The sequence below is a fragment of the Kryptolebias marmoratus genome, linkage group LG8 (genome assembly GCF_001649575.2).
Source record: "Kryptolebias marmoratus isolate JLee-2015 linkage group LG8, ASM164957v2, whole genome shotgun sequence".
NCBI classification, from domain to species: domain Eukaryota; kingdom Metazoa; phylum Chordata; class Actinopteri; order Cyprinodontiformes; family Rivulidae; genus Kryptolebias; species Kryptolebias marmoratus.
In genome coordinates, this window is record NC_051437.1 from 20,763,881 (window position 1) to 20,779,935 (window position 16,055).

Here is a 16,055-nt window from a genome sequence, read left to right on the forward strand (position 1 = left end):
GAGGAAAGCTTATTATCAACTGTTTTCTTTCTCTTTCTGACTTTGGTGTGTTTTTCACTTTTCATTTATTTCTTCTCTCCTTGTTCTATTTTGTTATTTGTTTTAACCTGTTTGAAATAAACTATATTAACCAATCAATCCCAAAAAGTGAGTTTACTGATGAATCAAGCAACCTTTTTTTACAGCACCCATCAGAAACACAGACGGTCTGGTTTGTTTCACAGCCTTTCTGTTTAAGCAAACTTTATTTCCATTTTTCCTAAAACCCACAGAATAACTCACACACAGTTTTTTTTTTTTAATTATAGATTAATATTTCTGATTGACAACAAAAATGATCCAGTTCAGTGTGTTTTAACAATCTTACATCACCAAGGTTTTCAGATTCTGGCTTAATTTTTATTTCAAATAAAGAAAAAAACAATCATTTTTGAGTCAAATAGCAAAAATTAAGTTACCTAAAGAAAACTATGTGGTGTAAATAATAAAAAATAATTATACTATTCAAATGTTATAAGTTAAAGTAACAGTGAAACACTGTTTGAGACTAAACTAACCCGTGTGGAGTTCAGAGAAATGCATTTTACTTTCTACCAAACTCTTTTCTGTGGATAAAAGTTGTTTCAGAAATTCTGGAAGTAAAATTATTTCACTAAAGGGAGATGAAACAGGTTAAAAATTGTTGAACATTTTATGAAAATCTGAATGTTACTACAGTAAATATTTGCATATTTGAAGAAGAGGTTAGTAGGATGACATAAAAACAGATTATTTTCAGTCTTTCAGTCTTAGCTGACACAAAAAGCTCCAATCGTTACTTTATTCATTATCACTTTAAGTCAGGCTCCTGTGAGGCCTTCTCAGAACTTTAAATGAACCCTATCAACATCTTTGCACCTCCCACTCGGACGCAAACATCACCCCACCCGTGCCCCTCAGGTGGAGCTCCACACGTCACTTCGGAGGGGCGGGGGCGCAGATGACTGCACGATTCACTCCAACATCTGACCATTAGGAACCGACGCGTCCTGACGCTCTGTCTGTTCGCTGTTCTGACGTTCGTCCTCAGTGCAGGTCAACAGGTGAGCCTCCCTGTTATCATTATCACATTTCCTAACAGGATTTGGACTTTTTAAGGAAATTAGAATCATGATTTGTGAGTTTGTTCTTTGCACGCTGACTCAATATTAGCTTGAGGTTGTTTTTATATTTGTGTCTAGATACATTTTATGCAATCATCCTAATACAAACAGAAAATTTGACCTGATTGCAATGTTGAGATGGTGGCTTAAGAGACTGAGAATCAAAAAAAGAAAACATCCAAACTCACGAAAAAGCCACAAACCCCAAGAATTGCTTTATTGGCTGACCACAACAGATAGTAAAAATCATCATTTTTTCAATTTAATTACACAGAAAGATGCTGATCAGCAGAATAAAACAGTGGTCGGTGATTGTTGAGTCAGGTCAGAGATTGGTCGTGAAATTGCAGAGTATTGTGTCGGACTTTTGTTTTTCCTTCTCTGCCATCAACATTTTAACAACAGAGGTGGAAAATAAGAATATTGGGTGGGTGTTGCAGTAATCAGCTGGTGATGTCTGTCAGGATGGCTGTTGAGCTCCTGCGGAGTAAAGATAAGCTGCAGCCACACGACACGCCCTCGAATACAGCCCCTCTGCTCTCTGAAGCTCAACTAAACCATTACTGTCTACTGACAAGTTCAGCCATACCCCCGTCATCGTAATGGGATGATATTTGAGTTTGTTTTTGTTTGCAAGGAGAAATTTGTACACTTTCAAAATGGTGAATGCTGTTTACCTGAAAGGAAAATATTACTATAAGAAATCTATTCAAACAAACTTAAATCCAATCAGTTTTAAAAAGTAGTTTTTTGCAGAAATAGATGAAATTGAAATTCCCTGACTCATTTTTTTTTCTCAGGGTAAGAACAGCTTTATTACCATGGCTGCCTTCCTTCACCACTGCCCCTTTCTGAGGGCTGTCCCAAAGCCAGCTCTGAGAAGAACCGGAGCTTCCCTCCTGTCTCTGGCTGACCAATGCCCCATCATCGCTCGCCAGATCAGCGTGAGCGCCGCAGCCTCCCTGGAGGCCAAACTGACCTCCTCACCGGCCGAAACCAAAAGTCCCCACTCTACCACAGTGGACCAGAAGCGTCTGTTTGCTCAGACGGCCACCCAGGTGGCCGTTTCTGCATCGAAGGGCTGCCCTTTTGTCACCTCTCAGATTGGGATGGTCCAGGCTAGCCCCGAGGTGCAGGAGGACGTCCAGGAAGGTATGAAAGATTAGTAACCAGCTCTGAGCGGGGACAGGTCGCAAATATCTGTCATCCACTCACAGAGCAATTTGTTACCTCTTCTCAGGTCTGATGAGCACTCTGTTGAAAGGTCTCAAAGATTCTGTGTTTCTGACACCAGCTCAAGCCAACGGCGTCACCCACCTCCTCACAGACAACATGGGTAAGGTTTATTATCACAACACAGAGACCATAGTGCTTCTACAATATGATCAAACCCTGGAAAACAAAAAAAAACTGATGCTTTGGTGTCCTGCAGCTGATTTCATCTCACTATGATCTTTAATGCAGTTGGCCCCAGTTACGACTACGATCGTTTCTTCGTCGAGAAGATTGCTGAGAAGAAGGAGGATCACACATACAGAGTCTTCAAGACAGTGAACAGGAGCGCCACGACCTTCCCCTTCGCTGAGGATTACTCCGTCACTGGAAGAGAGGGCTCCCAGGTGTCAGTGTGGTGCAGCAACGACTATCTGGGGATGAGCCGCCACCCGAGGGTCCTCAGTGCCATCAGGCAATGATCTAAAATCTTTACACGTCGGTTAGGTTCTCTGGGTGCGAATAATGGTTTCAGACAGATGAGACAAAGTTCGTTTAGTGAAGAGGACTTGCATGTTGAAGAGGCTAATAAATGATATGAGGTGCAAATTGAAATGTGGATGTGTCGGGCTTCACAGCAAGGGGCTCGAGAAATGACAAGAGTTTTTTTGCTCAGTTCAGCTCTTTAACATGAATCTTTAGCTGCTCAGAGGAGGCCAACTCAGACCTGAACTTCCAAGTCTGAGACCTTAACCAAATGTTTCCCACTGGTGACATCACTCATCACCAGACTATAACCAATACATCCTTGAAAAGTGTGTTAACAAAAAATCTGATTTCTTTTTTTCAGTAAGCATATATATATTTCTAGCCCAAACTCATATTTTCCTAAACCTAATTAAGGGAAGCTGTAGGTGTTCTGAGCACATCTTAAAACTACTGACCTCATTGCAGTTTCGTTTGGTGTCACAAACTGTTAAAAGAAACCAAAAGCTCAGGATCAAAGGGAAGACTTTGATAACTAAACTGAAGCAAAAGGGCCAAACGGGAAACCAAAGAGTATATGTAGACAAAAGGGGGGGATTGGTAGATTCAGTAAATGGCAGCAAGTGTGCTGATTAAGAATAAGAAACAAGTGGTGAGGAGAGCTAGAATCTGTAATGGCAAAACAACGCAACTAAGGCAACACTACCCTAACCCACAGGAAAACTAAAAAAGAAACAAAATGTATTCCAGTGTGCCAAATTAAAAATGACAGTTAGACACCCACGTTTACAGAAATTGCGAGAACCCCTTGCATAAAAATGAAAAGTTTTGCCGTTAAGCGTGTCTTGGCATAGATTATCTGGGTCAGACTGCTGTTTGTGCCTTGCCGTCCTCAGAGAAGCCCTGGAGAAGCATGGCGCGGGAGCAGGCGGCACCAGGAACATCTCTGGAACCAGTAACTTCCACGTGTCTCTGGAGAAGGAGTTGGCTCAGCTGCACCAGAAAGATGCAGCTTTGGTGTTCTCCTCCTGCTTCGTCGCAAACGACTCAACCCTCTTCACTCTGGCTAAAATGCTTCCTGGTAAATACTGATGAAAAACAAAACACAAGTCACGTTGATAACTCGGGTGATGGTTATTAGAAACTGCATTAGTACATGTTTTTGCACCATTTTTAAAGGGTACCTTTCCCAAGCTGCAAAAATCCTGGAAAAAAAAAGATAAACATTGTATTTTATCTCATGCCTGATAGACAGAAGTCAAGTCTCCATGTTTCATGACATGTTCTCTGTGTCATACAGGCTGCGAGATCTACTCGGATGCAGGGAACCACGCCTCGATGATTCAGGGCATCAGGAACAGCGGAGCCAAACGCTTCATTTTCCGCCACAATGACAGTCGACACCTGGAGGAGCTGCTGCAGCGCTCAGACCAAAAGACACCCAAAATAGTGGCATTTGAGACCGTGCACTCAATGGACGGTGAGGCGTTTTTGTGGGTTTTTTTTGTTTGTTTCTGATACAATAGAATTAATTCAGAAAACATATAAATACTGTTTGTTCAAGCATCTCACAAAGCAAGAATCAGGACACTAAAAAATAGACTTGTGAGGCTAATTTTCAGACTTTATTATTATTAGATGTCAAGTCCTCTTTCATTATGGCCTTTGTGAACTCTAAATATCTTATAGTCTATCAGAAATATTATTTTCTATAACAGTTTGACCATCAGGGCTTGATTCAAACAGATTATTTTATTATTTCACCCATAGATGTTGATATTTTATAAGTGTAGAGTATTTATGGGCAGATACAAAGTGATATTTACAGCTAATGTTCACGTATAGACAGTGCTAATTACAGTATATCATGTTGTTCTGTCAGGAGCCATATGTCCTTTAGAAGAGCTGTGTGATGTCGCTCATCGTTACGGAGGCCTGACGTTTGTTGATGAAGTTCACGCTGTGGGTCTGTACGGAGCCCACGGAGCCGGAGTGGGTGAAAGAGACAACATCATGCACAAGATCGACATCGTTTCGGGGACCTTAGGTGAGTTGGTTCAGAAGGAGATCCTGCTGTCTTGCATCATAAATTTAGAAGCAATTCAAGGGATTTGCTTTTCGCTTTTTTGTTATGAACAAAGAAATCTATTCCCAGACTTTCACACCAGTCATCCTCTGAAATGTCCTTCCGTCAGAGGCAAGGCAAACAGCTTCAAACCCTCAGGGATTACTTGGCTTATTCCTGTTGGCTCATCTGTCAAGTGAAGCCACTTGTGCACAAACTGAAGCTGTCACGAAGCCAAAATGGCTGCAATAACCCTCTCCACGTACGATCTGCTGATCAGGGATGAGCTTTCATCAGAGGAGAAGTTTTATCAGCAGGGTGTCGGTTCTCCTCCCTCTCTGGCTTCGCTGATAAAACTCTCGTGCACTTCAGAGCTGTGTGTCACTTAAGGACAACTGTAGGGTTTTAGATAAAGAAAAATACCTCGAAATGAACTCAGAATGACAAATATGTTTTATAGAGTCTTATAGAGATTTAACTATTGGATTTCAACTGATTGTTAGATTAAAAATTGCAAACAAATTATAGTTTGTCAAATAAAAAAACTTGAATTCACAATAGTTCCTGCTTACTGAATAAAAAGTAGCACTTTCCTATGACTAAAGATTGGATAAACTGATTTATTTGGAGAAAAATATACTTACTACTATACTACTGTATAGCTTGATAAATCCATGTATTTTAGGACAAAACAAAGTCTAGTTATTATGTGTTAAGTTTCAAAATGTTCTGTACAAGTAACCCATGAAATAAGGCAAAAGCATGCTTTGTCTGAATTGCAAGAATAATAAAATTGTTTCGCTAACCTCCAAATTTTATTATAAAATAAAGATTTTTAAGTGTTAGCTGTAAATACTGAAGATTCGATAACGTATATTTAGCTTCAGTTTAAGATTTTATGCCAGTGTAATGATGTGACATTCAAAAAATAAACAATTTTTGATCAATTTATAACTTCTTTTTCAACTCAATTAAACTGAAAACAAACAACAGCAGGAGTAATATAATTTCAAAAACTGATTTAGTCTAAACTACAAAAGACAAAATAAGAAAAACATGTTCCTGCACTTAGATGCTGGGATGTTTTATATTATTTAGTGTCTTCAAGTTTAAAAAGACCTCAGCAAATGACAATATTATTTGAGTAAATGTACATTTTGTGACTGATAACCACTCAGTACCTCAGCTCAAACACACTCTCGCCTCTCCAGGTAAAGCCTTTGGTTGTGTGGGGGGCTACGTTGCCAGCAGCGCCGCCCTGGTGGACACGGTGCGCTCCTACGCCGCCGGCTTCATCTTCACCACAGCTCTGCCCCCGATGGTCCTGTCCGGGGCCCTGGAGTCCGTCCGGGTCCTGAAGAGCCCTGAAGGCCAGGTGCTGCGCCGAGCCCACCAGAGGAACGTGAAACACATGAGGCAGCTGCTGATGGACAAAGGCCTGCCGGTGGTCAACTGCCCCAGCCACATCATCCCCATACGGGTAGGACACTTACTACAGGCTTGCACTGTACAATGTCTTTGTCTTATCAGCGCTAAATGACAAAAAAAACACTAAATATCAATAAACCACTTTACATTAAAAGCTTAAGACAAATAAACGGCACAAGGCTTTTGCATGTAAAGAACAATTTTCAAAATATTTCATTATGTTACAGTAAAATAATTAACTGTTGTCTGTCTTAATCCTGTAGAAGTGTAATTATATTTTAAATTCTGCCTCGTTCTACATTAACTACTTGTATATTTGATAAGAAGATTTACATCCGAGTATCTCGTCATTAGAGGTCACCACATTTATTTTAAAATTGACAAGTTGTTTTGTTTCCTACAGAACAGATGTGACAGAGTCTTGAGCTTTAAGTTTATTACACTGATATGAACACAATCTAGTCTAAACTTTTAGTTATATTCATTCTTATTTTTTTTATTTTATTTTATTGTTATTTAACCAGAAAGTCCCTTGAGATTAGTATCTTTTTTTAAGGAAAACATGATCAAGATGGTACATAATTACAAAAAATTATCAAACACACAGCAATCTTGTGTATGTTTGTGATCTTTTAATGCACCTAAAAAAGCAACTTATCTGGATAAAAATAAATATATAGCATTGGACTACCTACACGGTTGGTCGTTTTTCTTCCTTATAAGCTATTTAGTGTCTCTAATTTAAATTTTAATTGTAATTTTTGACTCATTTCTTTGAAACTGGGCTGTTGTTTTACTGTGATACTCACTGGTTTCTGTTAGGTTATTTAATTTAACTAAACTTAAGGCCTCAGATGTCATTTTTTCTTATTCCACAGACTGCATCAGGTACAGTGTTATCTTTGAGTCATGCAGGCACAAGCTGAACCTGCTGGATAAATTTATCCACTTAAAGAGTCAATGTCACCTTTCTCGTTCCAGGTTGGGAATGCCGAGCTGAACTCCAAGGTGTGTGACATCATGTTGGAGAGGCACAACATCTACGTCCAGGCCATCAACTACCCCACAGTACCTCGCGGTGAGGAGCTGCTGCGCCTGGCTCCGTCTCCCCATCACAACCCCGACATGATGGAGTACTTTGTGGGTGAGTCTGGGAGTCTAATACTGATAATAACGGTTTACGTTTTAAATATGTGATCATCTTAATTGATCTCATCATTTGTGAAACAACGCGACACAAAATATCAAACAAGTTTTACGAATACTTCTTGTTATTCAACACTATAATCCTTGCTTGTGCAGACCAAAAATGAGCCGAATTGAAGTTTTAAAAGTTTGTTTTTGTTTCTGGCAGGTAAACTGGTGGAGGTGTGGCAGGAGGTGGGTCTCCCCCTCAACGTCCCGGCCACGGCTTCCTGCACCTTCTGCGACCGCCCGCTGCACTTTGACCTCATGAGTGAGTGGGAGAAGTCCTACTTCGGCAACATGGAGCCACAGTACATCACTGTGTTAGCTTAACACCGAAGAATAAGTTAGACAAACAGTAAAAACGTAACTTGAATGAATGAGTCCTACTTTAGTTCCAGGAATTTGAACACACTGACATATTTTAAAGACTATATTCCAGTTTTTGATTATGTTTGTTTCTGTATTCCAGCATTCTGAGTGTGTTTGCTGTCATGAATATGATTAAAGAAATGCCTCTTGCATTTTAAAAGCATAAAACCTGCACATTTGACACTTTCTTAAATCTCTTATCAAGGTGTGACAGTGTGAGATAAAATATTCAGTGTTGCAGTGTTGATTTAGCTCATATAGTAAAAAACATAGATTCTGTGTTTGTTTTTAATATTTAATTTCCTGGTGAATGTGAACACTGACAAGTTGACTGAATGTGCTGTTGAGTTTGTTTACTATTCATATATTCATCTTATATTACAAATTACATAAATATAAAGATGTTAATTGCTCACAAACACTGTTGTGTACAAAGCTAAACTGAACCAAAGCAATGTGACCTCAAGAACCATGATTTATTCTATAAAACGATGGAAGATTTTAATCAGTTTGATTTTTCTTCCTACAGACATGATTACACTATTGGCTTTGTTTGAGGTCTTGTTTTATGACTCTTTAACGATCGGTGCTAGTTGATGTTGCAAGGCCCAGTTGCTTCCCGTTTGACTCTTGCCCTCAGTCTACGCAGCTCTGCGTTTTCACCGTCCACAGCGAGGCCGCATTCGATCAGCCTCCATGCTTCGCTGAGCTGCTGCTCTTCGTAGCGCTGCAGCGCCCCTCGCAGAAAGCATTCAGCCAGGTGCAGCCGCCCCGGGCCGGCCTCGGCACACTGGACCATCTGCATCCTGTGGAGACTCAAGGCCTGGCTGAAGTCCTCCAGAGCTGCCCCCTCTCTGGAGCAAAGCACCAGGCTGCGACCTCGCCGGCACAGGTCTTCTGCACGGATTTTAAGGTCGTCTGAGCAGCTGGAGTCCCCGTGTCTCCGGATAACCCTGTCGAGGTCGGCTACGGCCTGCTCGTGTAAGCCCAGCTGTGAAAAGCAGGCAGCCCGCTGGCGAAGGTACAGCAGTTTGTGATCACCCGCAGCTTTCACGGCCACAGTCAGGAGAGCGAGGGCCTGATCCCACTGACCAGCTGACGACACACCGCTGGCCTCCTGCGCCGCTGCCTGTTACGGTGCAAAGTTAAAAACTAAAATAAAATTCATTATTCTGTTATTTGGTGAGTTCATGTTTTCCCATGTTCCCGCTGTCTTTAAATACAAAGTTGCTGTAAACATAAAACTTATCTTGTCTCAGCCAGTACTAATAACTCTGCCGATGGCACAGATTCAGTTCTGCATCTGGGATCCCTGCTCCTAAGCTTACCTGTGCCGTGCATTTTCGTTGATTAAATGGGATCAGGGCCAGCAAAAAGTCCAAGCTGGACGACTCCTTCTCGATCACTTTACTGAGCCTGCGAGTGGCGCTGCAGTAGTTCTGCTGCCAGGCCTCCACCACTCCCAGTCGAGCCTGGGCCACCGCGTCTCTTGGTTCTTGGCCAAATACTTGGCAAAGATGGGTGCTGGCGGCCTTAAATTCACCTGGAGCATATGGACCAGAACAGAAGGAGTCAGGATCATCGTTAATAGGATGAATTAGATGCAATATTTCTCTTATCAACTCTACCCAATCTAAGTCAACACCTCTTATTTACACTTGGGGACAAATTTGTCGGTACACTAAAAACACAGCTGATGTTATTGGCCAAAAAGCTCCAGTTTTGTCTCATCAGTCCCAGAAACTTTGGGGCTTGTCAACATGCATTTTGGTGAATTGTTGTGTGGCTTTGTTGTGTTTTTTCTGTCAACAGTGGAGCACTCCTGGATCTAATATTTTTGGAATGGTTTTGGATGGTTCTCTTGGCTCTTTTTCTGCCATTTGCACTACACATCTGATCAACCCGGGGTTGCATTTTCCCTTGCATCCACATCCTGGGAGGTTGACTACAGTCCCATGACGTTATCGTTTTTTAATAATATTAGCAGCTGTGGTGACAGGAACATGAAGCTGCTTGGAGATGCTTTTGTAACCTTTAATCTTGTCTCTGAGCTCCTCAGTCAGCTCTCACCTTTGCTCTCACCAAGCATGTTTGTCCCCTTTAAATAGACTGAATAAAAAGCTTGTAGGGGCCTGTGAATCTAATTAAGATCAAACATTTAGTTTGAAACATGACTATGATGCAAATTAATAGCTTCCTTAAGGGTACCAAGAAATCTGTCCATACTATTTAGCACATCTTTGTAAAACAAATCCCTTCTTTTTTGTTTGTTTATTCTGTTACATACTAAATGATGCAGAAATGCATCAGACTTGGTTTTAATGGAATCCATTACCACAAGAAATGAAGCTTTGTTTCAATGAGCTGCAAGAGTACCGACAAATGTATCCGTGTCTGTTTACAACTTTTATTAAAATCTCATCCCACCTTTCGCCAAGAGTGTATCCACGTAAAGAAGATGCCACCGTGGGTCTCTGCTGTCAGTCCTCAACAAAGCTCCACCGATTGTAAAAGCGTCTCGGAGCTGCTCTTCGTGGCAGGGAACCGAGTTGGCGGTCACGGTGTCTGACAGGTTTGTGCGACAGAAATGATGCAGCCAATCGCAGAGCAGCTTCCGGGCCCTGTCCTTCAGGGACAGGACCTCTTTGATGACGATGTCAGTGTTTATCTGAAGTGCGGCGAGGACATCCTGAATGCACTCCTAAGGAGGCGGGAAAAAGAACATAAAAACATTTTTACAGCCCACACTGTATTTGTTTTCTGGTAAATGTCGGCCAGCTTAACATCAGCAGTTTACACTTATTTGCAGTCACTTCTAATGAATATTTTTCTCCCAAATACATTTATTTTGTTGTTGTTTAGCTCAAAATTAGAAGGAATCTGAATATTTATTATCAAATCAGATGGTCAGAGAGACTAAAAAATAAATAAATTTATACATTAAATTTAAATTTATACATTACTCCAAATAACTTGACAACAATTTCAGTCTGTGAATACCAACATTTTTCAAGCCCTCTCCTAAGAACAAAATCAAGTTATTATTTCCTGTTTAACAGCTATTAATATTCAGTTTATTGCTTCATTTACTTATATTTATGGTTTGAAATAATCCATTTTTACACTTTCAGGAGTATCAAATTGTTTTATTGTTTAGTTTGAAACTGTTTTATTATCATCCTGTTAAAATGTTGTAGAAATCAGGTTTAATTAAGTGTTGCCTGAGGAACTGTAGGTGCTGACAGTGTTTCACTAAAAAAAATACCTTTTGCTGATTCAGCATGAGGTGTGTAAATCCTCTTCCACAGAGGCCATGCATGTGTTTCGGTTTCTCCCTTAAAATGGCACTGAAATCAAATATGGCTGTCTTTCGCTGACCCAGCAACACGTAACACCTCGCTCTCTCCAGGAGGGAATCTGCTGCGTCGCCACCTTTAAAAAAAAAATCCAATCTCTGCATCAGTTTTCCTTCTCTGCGAGACCAACAGTAACACGAAGAGCTCATTGGTCAGACATTAATCACCAGAGGCCATAATGGCGATGGATAAATAGGCCACAGCTTCCCTGACAGAGCTCTCGCCTTTGGAGCCGTCCAGGATGCGTTTAGCAGCCGAGTGGCAGTGTCTCTGCAGCGCGGCTCGGTCCTTCTCTTGTGCCACAGCCAACAGGCTGCGCAGGCAGCTGGTATCGCCGCACACTATTAGCTTTTTGAGCAGCTACAGAGAGGGGAAAAAAAGGAACAGACACTAGATATATAGCTCTTTTTGCAAAAGATGTGATTTCAGGAACTAAAGATAACACAAAATTCAAACGATCTGTTTGATTTTGAACATATAGGGATTAATACAAATACAGATGAAACACAGCTGTGCTTTGTATGTGTAGATAAGCCATAAGATATACAGGTTTTGAATTTTGGCTCTGGCTTTTTGCGGGTTTTAAAGCCTGAGTTGCATCAGAAATGACAGATCTGAATGAATTAGCAGATCTGACGAAGCCTGTGTCGCCTTAAATTAGGTAGAGGTGCAGTAAATGGCTTATTTTGGTTCCTTCTTTTAACAAAAATATGTTCAAATCTCTGGGAAAAGAGTTTATAAATGTGAGATGATAACTTCTCTCTCAGGTCAGCTGGTGCGACACTGAGCTTCTCGTACAGAATGTGCACAGAATATAAACAGAACTGTGAGATCAAGTTTTATGTTTGCCAAGTTGCTGCAATAAAAAAATAATTTACAAAAACTACAGGGAACAAAAATAAACACATTTTCCTGTATAGCATTAAATACAGTTTAGATTGCCTTTCAGTACCTGATTGGTGTCATACAGGAATCCTCTGTGCAGCTGCAGGAGGGCGAGGCGAGCCAGAACAGGGGCCCGAGGATTGGGGGTCCCCACAGACAGCAGCAGCCTGTAGGCCTCCTCCACCCGGCCAAGCAGGTACAAGGAGTCTGCTGCGAGGATCTGAGGCCCGTCGGCGCCGGGCTGCAGCTCTGTGAGCAGAGCAGCCAGGGACTGCACACCAGCAGGAGTCCTTATGCAAAAAGCAGTAAAAGGTAAAAGCACTAAAAACATGAAGTAGAACTTTTAATAAAAAGATATATTAGGAACTAAAAATCTGATTTAAATGACCTGTCTGAAGTGCATGGATTTGGGTATATGACACTGCATCTGTACGCCCTGATATTATGTGCTAAAATCTGTAAATATTAATTACATTATCTGAGTGTGGTTTTCTCTCTTTGACGGGGCCTGCAGCTGGCCCTCACGTTTGGATTGCGGGGGGTCTTCAGATGAAGCGGACTTGGACTTGTGCCCTGCTTTCCCCTCCAGCATGACTCGGCCCTGCTCCAGCAGAACTGTGACCAGCAGGCCTCGGCGGTTCCACGGCACCAGGCAGCGCACAGTCAGTGCCGTTTCCTGAGGATGCAGCACGCTGGCTGTCACGTAGTCGAGTCCTGTGAGATAGTTAAAACCACCCATCAGTCGCAGGAGCCCCCTGCCACAAAGTGCCCGCACACAGCTGGACGGGTGGGGGGCGTTGTGTTCGATCACAGCTTGAAAGTCTTCTAATGCCCCCTGGTGGTCACCAGAAAGAAGTCGTGCATAGCCACAGAGAACCTGGACTGTGTTTTGGTAGCTCTGCTGTCCCTGGGCAGCAGCTAACTGGCTGCAGATGGAGAGGGCCTCCTTGTGCTCCCCTCTGAGGAGGAGACAGTCAGCCAGTCGCACCCGCAGCTCTCTGCCTCCTCCATCGGCCTCTAAATGGCAAAGAGTCCGTAACGCGGAGATCACAGGGTCCAGGAGCTCAACTCCGTCAGTGGCTCGCAGGTCTGCACGGCCAAGGACTCTCTCTCTGAAAGCAGACAAACCCCTCTCTGCCTGCTGGCGGAGATGGTTGCGAGCAGCCTGCCCCGCACCTAAATCAGCGAAGAGCCTTTGGAAGTGAATCCTGGCCGTGGCAGGGTGGATCTCAAACGCCGCCTGCAGATCTCTGCACTCCTCTGCAGACCTTCCCCCTGCCGAGAGGCAGGCGGCCGCTCGGCTGGTCAGGAGCCTGGCTGTCCTCTCAGGAGAGGCCGAAGCGTCCGTGGCACTCTCTGGGATGTTCTGTTCCTGACGCAGGAGAGCCGTGTACGCCTCTGCACTGTCCCCAAACCGGCCTGAAGAGAACAAATACACTGCTTTAAGTTCCTGCACATCTCTGTCAGCAGGCAAGACAGCTGATAGAAAGTCAATAACTGCAGAGGAGTCCTTTATAGCTAATTTATCATGCTCCTTTGTTGTCTCTGCCCACTTACTGTCAAATGCCAAAGAGGGGCGTGTTTGCATTATTTGGTCTGTAAAGGACTTCACTATTCTGGGAAGGTGTGCAGCTTGTCTGCTCTGCACCAGTTTGACAGTTTCTGGTTTGTTCCTTTGGTACGTTTGAAGGTAAAGTCTGAGTCCCGTGGAACCGCGCGGCTCTGAGAACAAGCAGGCCAAGGCTTGGGTTATCTCCAGCAGCACACGAGTTGGGCCCTCTGGACGAGGGCTTCGCTTGCCCTCGAGCAGAGTCGTGCAGCGAGCACAAATCTCCTCGGAGTTGTGTCCGCCGTTCTGAAGAAGAGACTCCATTTTGAAAATGGTGGCTGTCAAATTGTTGGGGCACAGTGTGGACAGAAACACGGCCGCGAGACCTTTATTGAGTCCCCCGTTGGGCTGTATGTCCCCGCTACCATCCAGCCAACTTTCTAAGGTAGAGACCACCTGTCCCAGGCTGAGGTCGTCCAGTTTCCTCATGTGGGACACAGCAGAGACGGCGTGAGTCCTGAAGGCAGACATGTACAGGGAGGTGGCCTTCTCCAGGTCTCTACCCCGGAGAAACGTGTCCCCATCGGCGCACAGCTGTGAAACTCTGACTGCAGTCATGATCAGACAGCAGCCCGGCTTTCTGGTGCACGCTCTGCGGCCGTTCAATCAGTAAAAACACCGACATCCCTGTTTAAAAAAAAACAATTAATTTAAAGAGTAGAGTTATCAATACTAATGAAGGATTTCACATTAAATGTATATATTTCTTTTCGTTGTTCAGCTTTGACTGCACTTTTTCACATGTGCAAGTATTTCCACGGCATGAGTACTTGTGCACACACCACGATGAACTGTGACCTTTGCACATCGTTTGATGAGGACAAGCTGGAAAGTCCCTGTCTTCAGAAGTAGTTAATAAGATTTCCAAAAACATGGCAATTTTGACTCATCAAATCACAGAACACCTTTCAGAACTCTTTGATATCATTTTGTTTTCTTTGCGTGGCAGCAATTTAACTTGTTATAATTTGATTAATTACTTTCCTTATGTAATTAAAACCTTTCTAACATGTTTGTGTTGGTTTCTAGATGTTCAGCTTTAATATTTAGTCAAGCATGTCCTACAGGAAAAATAAAATATTTTTTAAAAAAAACAGTGATATACAAAATTTTTAACAAGTTTTAAAATTGGAAATTATACTACACTGATGTTATTATTATTTTTATTATTCATATTATTGTTGTTGTTGATGTTGTTGTTTTAGTAAAACAACATTTCAAACTAGGGACAGATGTTACCTTAAAATGTAATAAAAAGAAGAACAATAAACAGAAGAACAACAACAACAATTGTTTTCTACTAAATAAAATAAGATTGCACTCATGGTAGGCGCAGACAAAGGCAAAGCTAATAAAATAAAAAAAGAAATGCTTTTAAATTTTCTCAAATAAATTATTATTGTTTAGTTTTTCCGGTGGTAAAGATGTTTTGGCGCCCCCGTGTGGCCAAACGTCGTTAACATTCGAGCTCTTTTTGTTTTCTCTTTGGCTTTGGTGTTTTCCAAAACCTTTATGTTCACCTGCTTTAACAATGAACGAAAACATCCTACCAACAGATGTAGAGAGTGTTATCTGTTGTTTTCCCCCCTCTGAGTGAAGGTCCAAATCAGCAGACAGCCTGCGGGCCAAACTTCTCTGTAATTCAATCGGGTCGGGTTCCGGGGTTGCCATGACAACACGAGTCCGCTCAAATAACAGGAGTGACACAGTTTGTTTTTGTTCAAAACAAACAAGAACAACGACGAAGAAAAAAGAAACAGACAGACAGATGGAAACTAACTGACCGCGATCAGCTCCACCTGTGGGTAAAAGTGCTCCAGGTTTCGTCCTCCCGTCTTCCCGGAACCGTGCGGCCCGAGAGGCGCCTTGTTGTTCTGGCGGTTGTCATGGAAACCATGAACGCCAAAGGCCCGCTGCGTGTCTGAGGCGGCGCGGCGGATTTAAGTCGGAAAGCAAACATCGATTCAAGGAGTTTCTTTGCGTTAAAACCATGAAGGAGTCCTGCCAGCGAGAGAACAAGGCAGAAAAAAAACATTAATTTTATTTTAGACTAAAAAGTGAACATGTGGGACGTTATTTAAATAACTTTTCTATGTTTATCTGAAGCTTGTCTCACAAAAATCTAATAAAAACAACATTTTCATTGTTATCATAGATTTCTCATCAGCAAGGATAGGATTAAATGTTTCCACCGATTTCAATTATTTTTTATGTAAAACTTGAAAAAATGCTGTGCTGAATGACTTTGCTGAAAAAGCTGAAACTGAGCTGTTAAAGCAAAAAAAAAAAAAAAAAAGAAGCCGAACAATAGCTAA

General features: G+C 42.2%; 2 protein-coding genes across 3 annotated transcripts; one reads left to right on the plus strand and one right to left on the minus strand.

Moving 5' to 3' along the window:
• The first annotated feature begins 935 nt into the window (after positions 1 to 935).
• Positions 936 to 8,071, plus strand: alas2 (aminolevulinate, delta-, synthase 2). The gene is made up of 10 exons (XM_017417867.3): positions 936 to 1,082; positions 1,943 to 2,294; positions 2,383 to 2,478; positions 2,607 to 2,829; positions 3,737 to 3,921; positions 4,141 to 4,320; positions 4,723 to 4,887; positions 6,117 to 6,385; positions 7,315 to 7,477; positions 7,688 to 8,071. Exons 2-10 carry the CDS (start codon positions 1,964 to 1,966, stop codon positions 7,849 to 7,851), a joined length of 1,776 nt encoding a protein of 591 aa, XP_017273356.1. The 5' UTR covers positions 936 to 1,082; positions 1,943 to 1,963; the 3' UTR covers positions 7,852 to 8,071.
• Positions 8,072 to 8,442: 371 nt separating this feature from the next.
• ttc34 (tetratricopeptide repeat domain 34) lies at positions 8,443 to 16,015 on the minus strand. Of its 2 annotated transcripts, XM_037977132.1 has the most exons (9): positions 15,291 to 16,015; positions 13,689 to 14,367; positions 12,605 to 13,550; positions 12,199 to 12,421; positions 11,414 to 11,606; positions 11,156 to 11,322; positions 10,318 to 10,591; positions 9,219 to 9,433; positions 8,443 to 9,019 (listed from the first exon to the last, which is right to left on the minus strand). In XM_037977132.1, the coding sequence occupies exons 2-9, from the start codon at positions 14,296 to 14,298 to the stop codon at positions 8,480 to 8,482; spliced, it is 3,168 nt and encodes a 1,055-aa protein (XP_037833060.1). In that variant the 5' UTR covers positions 14,299 to 14,367; positions 15,291 to 16,015; the 3' UTR covers positions 8,443 to 8,479. The 2 variants fall into 2 exon arrangements, with proteins under 2 accessions (XP_037833060.1, XP_037833059.1); XM_037977131.1 differs by lacking the exon at positions 15,291 to 16,015 and having other exon boundaries at positions 12,605 to 14,371.
• Between the last annotated feature and the right edge of the window lie 40 nt (positions 16,016 to 16,055).